The sequence below is a fragment of the Microtus ochrogaster genome, chromosome 1 (assembly GCF_000317375.1).
Source record: "Microtus ochrogaster isolate Prairie Vole_2 chromosome 1, MicOch1.0, whole genome shotgun sequence".
Lineage (NCBI taxonomy): Eukaryota > Metazoa > Chordata > Mammalia > Rodentia > Cricetidae > Microtus > Microtus ochrogaster.
In genome coordinates this window covers 26,194,036-26,202,990 of record NC_022009.1, presented here as the reverse complement: position 1 = coordinate 26,202,990, position 8,955 = coordinate 26,194,036, and the positions used below count along the sequence as shown (strand labels likewise).

The window sequence follows — 8,955 nt, the reverse complement described above, 5'->3', positions numbered from 1 at the left end:
CACACACACACAGCTATGATGATGATGATGATGACCAGATGACATGAAGAAGTTTGCTCACAAACCAAGAGGCAAGACGTGGTGAGAAAAGATCAGATCAAGAGACATAGGTTAAGTCCCAGGAGGGTCAGATAAGGGGTTCTGTCAAATGAGATTCTAGAAGCTGCAACCTAGTGACTGGCCTGGGAAAACAAAAGTACACCTGTATTCCATGTACTTCCACCCTGTGCTGGCCCTTCAGCACCTTACAGCTCTGTTTCCTGAACTGAAAAATTAGGAGCTATAAGCATGGTGGTATCTGAGCATCCTGCCAGGTTCTTTTTTTTAAGTTTTATTCTTGATCCGCTTTGTAGGTGCTGAGAGAAGTGGGCTGTGCCATCCATTAGTCAGCCTCTGCTCTGGCTCTTCTACCCGTTCCCTCAGACAGTAAGCATTGCAAGCTAAGGACTGAAGCAGATCAAAAGAGATCGCAAATATGCTGTGTGCTCCAAATTATAACAGGATAGCGGAATGGAAAGAACATAAAGGGCCCTGGGGTGGAATTGGGGTAGACTGAATGGAGTTAATCTTTCCTTAACTCTCTTTAGAAGCTGTCTCCTAGAGAAATATGCTTTGTTAGTTCTTAGTATTTCAAAAAACCCACATAACAAAAAATAATATCCTGGTGATGATTTTAAGCATTTTATGTATTTTAGTTTATTTTATTTTCTATGTACAAGTATTTTAAATTCATTTATATGTATCTACATGCATGCCTAGTGCCTCCAGAGATCAGAAGGAGAGCATCAGATCCCTTGGACCTGATGGATAAATGTGAGCTACCCTGTGGATGCTGGGACTCAAACCTGGGTCCTCAGCAAAAGCCATAAATGCTGTTAACAATACTGAGCCATCTCACCTACTTACTCCCTCATTTAATGTATGCAAGAAAAAAGCATTTATTGACTGATTTTGTGTTGGATCTGGAGATTCACAGGTGAAGCATTTTACTCTGCCACTGAACCCCGCTGCCATTTAAGTGCATTTTTTAGACTGCTCCCTCAAAACAATTTTGTGATGTAGGAGTCATTAAAATTCCAGCATGGTTGGCCGAGGGAGCTTTCAAGGCTCCTCCCCTGCCTGAGAAGCGATTGGCTGATGGTTGCTGAAGACTAGAGAATCAAGTTTCTTTATGGTTGCGATTTCCCATGCTCCAGTGGATGGTCCCAGACCCATGCACACATGGTCAGCACTAATATGACTGGGGAAACTATCACATAATTAGTAATAATGATGATTAATAATAGAATAATAAGAGTTATCAGAGAGATAGACTGGTGAGTCCTCAGGAAGCTAGAGGGAGATGGTAGGGACATGGATAAAATTAAAATGCATTGTATACACGTATAAAATATTCAAAGAATTAACAAAATTGCTATTTCAAACAAGGAAGAAGTTGAGATTTGTGTATCTTAGCATCTTATCTTACACAACTTTCTTTAGCTCTTCAAACAGGGCTAATGTGATCATCAATTGACAGGGTAATATGGTTTGAATGGGAAATATCCCCTATGTGCTCCTGTGGTTGATCTCTTAGTCCCCAGTTGATCCTCTGTTTGGAAGACTGTGGAACCTGTAGGAGGCAGATTCTCTCTGGAAGAAGCAGGTAGTTGCTGGAGGCAGGCCTTGAGATTTGATAGATTGGTCCAACTTCCCCGTCCACTTTCTGCTTTCTGAGTGTGAATGCAATGTGAAAGGCCAGTTTCTTGTTCCTGCCACCACGTCTACTTCGTGTAATGCCATATCTTCCCTGCCATGATTGACTGTAACCCTCGGAATAGTAAACCAAAAAATTCCTTTCTCCCTTAAGTCACTTTAGTCAGTGTGATTTATATTATCAACGGAAAAGTAACTGAGACAACAGACATGCAGTCAGTTTGCCAAGTATAGACAGTATGAGAAACTATTTGAAATTTGGGGCTTGGATTGTATACCATAGAAAGCCTATGCTCGTAATATATGGCCGAACACATTTTAAATGCACTGAATGGGTTTTAAGACTCACTGTCTCCACTGAGGAGTTATTCTAAAATGTTTTCTGGGTCATCTATCATGCCCGTTATTCTTCTGAATGCTTGAGGAAGAAGGCACATTTGGACATGCTTGTTTTACAAATACCTATTTTAAAAGAGACAGATAGCTAACTAAAAAAAAGATGCCAGAAAAATATCCTCACAAAGAAATGAAGTTTAATAGATCATATTGAAATGTAATGTTACATTGCTTTTATGAACTAATTACTGTTTACTTAGTAAATTGTATAGGCTTTGATCAAAATCGTCAGTACTTCAAGAAACTGACTAATGCCATAGCTTCCACATATGAAATTTAGGGCTCTAAAAATCGAAATTCATTTGTGGAAGATGGGTCCCCAGGTAGTTCTAAAAATGCAAACCACCATAGCTATACTATTTAACTAACTAGTTTTATGTCAACTTGACATAAGCTAGAGTCATCTGAGAGGAGGGAACTTCAATTCAGAAAATGCCTCCCTAAAATCAGGCTGTAAGCAAACCTTTTCTTACTTAGTGGTTGATAGGGGAGGACCCCACGCATTGTGGATGGTGACATTCCTGAGCATGTGATCCTAAGTTCTATAAAAAAAAAATCACATTGAACATATCATGAGGAATATGCCAGTAAATAGCACCTCTCTGATGTGGAATAGCCTTCTGTATATGTGTTGCTTTTATTGGTTGATAAATAAAGCTGTTTCATTGACTTAGCAGAGTAAAGCCAGGTAGAAAATCTCAACAGGGATATGTATAGAGAGAGTAGGTGAAGTCAAAGAGATGCCATGCAGCTGCTGAAGGAGAAAGAAGCCGGAATCTTACCAGCAGGCCACAGCCTCATGGCGATACACAGATTAATAGAAATGGATTCATTTAAGATGGAAGAGCTAGCTAGGAACACGCCTAAGCTATTGGTCAAACAGTGTTGTAATTAATATAGCTTCTGTGTGATTATTCAGGTCTGGGTGGCTGGGAAACCAAAAAGCAATCTCTGTTTATACCCCTCCATGGTCTCTGCCAGGGCTTCTGCCTCCAGGTTCCTGCCCTGTTTGAGTTCCTGTCCTCACTGATATGGAACTGTGAGAAAAATAAATCCTCTCCTCCCCAAGTTGCCATTGTCATGCTATTTCATCACAGCAAAAGTAACCTTAAAAGGACAAAACTAGAAAAAACAATTAGTATTGGGAATAACCAAAAATAAACATATGGTATCTTTCTGTGCACTGGCCTTCATGGAACAGCAATGGATCACTGCTAAATCATAGCAAGGTCATAGTTAATCCCACATAAAACTCTTCAACCATAGCATAACTCTACACATTGTATTAATCACCAGCAGTGTTTTATAGACAATTTTCAGACAGGGGCTTAGTCCTGCCCCAGCTGACATTTCATTGATAAACTGAAGAAAGACAGGGAGAAATTTAGCCACCTGAGAAATTAATTTTTTGTGTTTTTTTTAATAAAAAAAATCACAAACCATTCATTCTTGTTCAACAAGCACATTTGATTTGGAGCCTCTTGGTTGGGACCAGATTTCAGACAATCAATAGAGAAACCTACTACTGGTCAGTAAAACATCCAAGGCCACAATCTACCACTGACTGCATCCTACCCAGACCCCATCCAGATCTTCCTGAGGGCAGTGTCGTTCATCTCTGCCACCCCTCTGGCTGGGGAATTACACACAAAAGCTGCCATTCCATGGAAGTTCAGCCATTTCTACTTAGCTTTTCTTTTTTGGGGGGTGGACCTCTCGTTTTGTAATATTGGTCAAAAAAAAAAAAAAAACTAGACATAAAAAATCCCAGATGAAGACTTTTGTGTGTTTACAGAAATAATCCATGCAACCACAGCAAATGAAACTAAAGCCAGTCTTGTGCGGAATCAGAGATGAGCCTGAAATTCAGATGCAGTACTAGTCCTCTTGGGGAAATACCCTTACTAATAACATAGACTATGACCATCATCGCCAGAGGGTCCTTAGAAAGATAGGCTGCCTGCTTAGGCATTCAAAAGCCCAGATTTTCTATTGCTGGCTACCCCCACCTCTCTTTTTGTTACTCTTCCAGAGTAGCTGTGTACTGCCTGGGGCTACTTTGTTTGATCTGCAGCCACAGAAACAAACAAAGTCATTTAAACCAAATGTAAAAGGTTAGGAAGAGGAATGGGGAGTTAGTGAGGTCTGAGCAGAAGAATGAAATATGGGCTTTCACACCAAAGGAAGGCTTTAAATTGAACATGACTTCAGGAAAAATCAATTTGCTGTTTCCTTTCTTGTCATAATTCCTCCCAGCAACATGACTGTTGCCAATTACTGAAGGGCTATCATTGCATACACTCTTGCAGCAGAGTAATCACACAATGTAATGTTTGTGATGTCACAGTCAGTTTCCATGGTGATAAGAGAGAGGAGAAGAAAGGGTAGGGGGCTGTCACACCATGACAGTCCCTGTAATAGGAATAGAAATGCTACTGCTAAAGTCACTCATGGTGCTAGGGACTTAGAACTATCATTAAAACCATTGGGCAGAATGATAGAGAAGCTAAGAATGCCAGCTAACCACAAGGTAGGTATCTTGTCCTTAAATATAATTTTCCAATCCAACAGCCATTAGAGAGAATACTAGGGGACAGCTGAGCATGCAAGTGATTATTATAATAAATATATAAAACCCTGAGGGGAAGGAAGCTACTGCTTTCATCCATTCTCAGTCCTGATTCCTTTTTTACCTGATCTGCCATCCCGCTGAATGTCCACATGGTACCATTCCCCATCATTGGCTTTCTTCTGAGTGGCCTTCACTTTGATGGTGCCTGAGCCCATGTCAAGTAGCAAATACAGGTTGCCATCAAGAAGCTCCACAGCAAAGAAGTCAACTTTTGTGTTCTTTTGGCTCCTGACGTCTTTCCTTTCTTGGGGTTTCCCATGAGTGAAGAGGATCAGGCCATTGGGCTCAGTGGTGCGAAAGTCAAAGGAGATGGAGCCCATACGTTTGGTGTTCCACTTGGGCAAGCTGATGTAAGCCTCTGGGGTCTCAAAGTTGATGGGGTCCAGCGTGGCCACATTCTCACATTTGAACACAACTTCCCCATAGATTTTCATCTTGGTGTCCCCAATCCGGGCCAAGCGAGACAGCTCCAGACGGATGTCATTATTCTTATAAACAACCTGTCAAAAGCCAAACAAAAGTGCCATGTGAATCAATCTCGTGAACAGTATCAATCCATCACTCCTTGGGCAGCCAGGAAAAGGGTCTGAAGCGTCTTCAGGACATAATGGTCTGAAACAACATGTGAAGCAAAAGACTCATCAAAAAAAGCACCCCAGGAGATGTCTGGGCATATACAAGCACAGAATGAGCTTCTCCACTGCCACTGTGTGTCTTTTCTCTTCCTCCTGGTACCCTGCTTCTGGATGCCACAACGTTATCAATATGAGTTTCTGAGAAAAACTCCAGCGACGCTGTGCTGTACAGGTGCAATATACAAACACATTTACTAAAACATCCTTGGTAAAGGCCACAAACAAACCTTGATGACCATCAATAATAGACGACACCCCTCTATAATGGAGCACAATACTGCCTTTTAAAATTATGTATTGCCTCCGGTTTTTATGTGAGTCCCTCCAGGTCATTTTGTTAAGCGGAGCTAGATCTAGGACAAACTGATAATTACCTTACCATTTTACGACAATGGAGAGTCACAAATGCATAGGTTTATATAAGTATAAAGTATCTTTGAAAATTACTATGAACTATGAAATTTTCAGGATGGTGGATTTGTGAGATTCATACTCAGAACTGGGAGATTTACATTTTCACAATATCCCCATGTTTTGTCTCATTATTCAAAACTATGTGGACGCATTGCCTTTACGGACGATTGACTGGGCCTGCAGAGACAGATCATTGGGTTAAGTGCTTGCCACACAAGTGTAAGGACCTGAGTTTGGATTCTAGAAGCCACTTAAAGCTGAATGTGGTAGTGTGTGCCATTAATCCCAAGGCTTCTATGGCAGGATGGGAGACAGAGGCAGGAGAAACCCCTGAATTCCATGAACTGGGTAACCTGGCATGTATCAGTCAACAGAGACTGAGTGTCAACCTAGGAAGAGTTAAAGATTAACACTTAAAGTTGTCCTTTCATCTCTACCCATGTCATGGCATAAGCATGTCTTATTCATGCACACATACACATCATAAACACACACTGAAGATTTTTTTAAATGATTGAGAGCTATGAGTGTTGGTTAGGAGGAGAGTGCTGTGGAATATTAGTTTAAGATGTCCTGCATTCATTTCTGCTGTGGAACATTTGTTGAATAGTGCAAAGATGTGTTGCATTCTTTTCTGTTGTATTTCTTTAACTCTGTGGAGCTGTGTTACTGTGCCTATGTAAAACACCTGGTTGGTCTAATAGAGAGCTGAACGGCCAATAGTTAGAGGAGAGAGAAATAGGTGGGGCTTCCAGGCAGAGAGAATAAATAGAACAGGAGAAAAGAAAGCAGGGGGAGGAGTGGAAAAAAGAGAGGAGGGCCCCAGGGGCCAGTCACCCAGGCACACAGCCAGCCAGGAATAAGAAGGAGAGAAAGGAACATAGAATAGAGAAACGTAAAAGACCAGAGGCAAAAGGTGAATGGGATAATTTGTTAAGAAAAACTGGCTAGAAATAAGCCAGGCTAAGTCTGGGGATTCATATGTAATAATAAGACGCCATGTGTTTATTTGGAAGCTGGGTGGCAGCTCCCAAAGAGAAAAACAAACAAACAAACAAAACCAAACAAAAAAAACAACCACAGGAGGGTGTGTAGCTTTATTTTATAATCACACTGAATATGCCCTCAATACAGAGGCAAAGGATGATAGCCTAATTTAGACAGTTGAGGACATTTACTTAGATGAGGATTGAAATTTACAAAACAAAGTGGTTTATACAACAGGTTAATTTGTCCTATAAGATGTATATCAGGTTCTCCCCGAGGCACAGTTCACTTCCACATGGCCATGGCCACAGAGGGAGGGGAAAATGAGACTATCAGCTAAAGATGAAAAAGTCTGTTATGACTTTCCAAACCTTAAACAATCCATAATACCACAGGGATTAATCTAGATTTTCCAAAAATATTTATAATATTTTACTCTTATTAGCACTTCTCTCTTTAACCCCTATCCCTTCCTCTGTCTGTGTGCATGCGTGCGTGTGTGTGTATGTGCGTGTGTGTGTGTGTGTGTATGCGCACATGTTCTTGTGTATAAGTCCAGGTATGTATGCGTCACCACACACATGTGGAGGTCAGAAGACAAGCCCAGGCATCAGCCCCCATTTTCCACCGTATTAGAATCAGCACCTCCTCTTTGCTGCTGTTTATCTGGTCTATGAGCTTCCAGAGATTATCCTGCCTTTGTTTCTCCCTCACCCTAGGTGCATGGAGATTACATATGCACACCACTGCTTCCAGCTTTATGTGGGTCCTGGGGGTGTGAACTTAGGTCCTCACACTTACACAGTACGGATTTTATCTACTGAGTCAGCTCTCTAGCTTCAGACCTGAAATTTCTATGCAGTATTTCTGAATGATCTTCAGTGCTCCAATTTCTGAGTGACATCACCTCCATACAAGAATGCTGATCATGACGAATGGAAGGGAAAGGGTGGAGAAGGTACGCGACACTGGCGGAGTCTGCTTATTTCCTGTCTATCGATGGGAGTTGAAGAGAAGACTGATTTGTGAGGAAGAAATAATTAAGAGATGTAAATCACTTAGAGACAGCATGGCACACAGGAAGTGCACAAAACTCTCAGCTATTTGGGGGTGGTTGTGGAGGTTACTGTTAATCTTATATCATCTTTTGCACACTCCTGTCTAACTTATACTTTCAGTAAAGCAACAAGGCTTCGGAGCCGAAATCAACCTCACCACCCATTTGAATTCAGTGAGAAAGCATTAATTGGATGGGTCATTTTCATGCTATAAGGTGTTTCCCTCCTCTAACCTGTCACCAGGCAAGAATCAAGCAGAGCTGTTGGCTTAAAACAAGTACAGTGGGATCCTCAACTATGACCAAGCATTGGAAATTCTTTACCTCTTAAGTCACCTCGACCATGGATCCATCTATAGTCAGTATCACTGAAATAGTAATGATTTTTAACACTTGCGAGTACCTAATACCAGGACCTCTAGTAAAGGGTCAACATCTATCATCCCACCCAGACACCACCCATTTGGCAAACCTGGAGACATTCCTTCACTTCATAGACACGGAAAATAGCTAAGGAACCAGCTCAGAGGCATACAGCTGCTGAAGGCAGAGCAGGCCCGGAATCCAAGCAGCACTCCACACATATTTTCTAGTATTGCCATCCACACCCAGGCAGCTCCTTATTGAGGTCGTAGAAGGTCATATATGATCAGCTTCCCAGTTCAAAAGCTGAATTTCTTAGTTTAGTTCCACCAGACTGACCATGAACAAAGAAGACACAGCAGGATCCTCAACTACTCAGATGAATACATAAAAGGAACAGTCAGGTTTGACTGGGAATATCTCCTTTCTTATCCCCACTGTGATGCCCTAGCCTGTATGGTCTCCAAATGGGAATCAAGCTCTGCTTGCTCTGTGCCTGAATGCAATACCTTTGACTTTTCTCCTTATGGAAGCTATTAGTGGGCAACAATAGCTCATCCAAAAGAAAATAAGGAGGCTGGGCCCCCTGAACAAAAAATAGAGAGAGAAAACTCAAGCAGCTCTCCTTACAGGGATCCAAAACAAAAAGTGAAGAGACAAAGGCCCAGTCTTCCAAAGACACGAAGAACTCAAGAAACACCAAAAGAGCAAAAAAGTCCAACTTAAAAAATGGAGTACAGGGGCGGCATAGCACCTCCCAGCTCCGCCTGCTCGGG

General features: G+C 41.6%; 1 protein-coding gene across 23 annotated transcripts in view; it reads right to left on the bottom strand.

Moving 5' to 3' along the window:
- Nrxn3 (neurexin 3) overlaps positions 1-8,955 on the bottom strand; it is a 1,572,781-nt gene that overhangs the window by 1,040,212 nt on the left and 523,614 nt on the right. For all 23 annotated transcript variants that reach the window (XM_026780462.1, XM_026780453.1, XM_013355697.2 and 20 more), the window contains one exon: positions 4,785-5,223. In XM_026780462.1, coding sequence (XP_026636263.1) covers positions 4,785-5,223 — 439 coding nt within the window. The remainder of the gene's footprint in view (positions 1-4,784; positions 5,224-8,955) is intronic.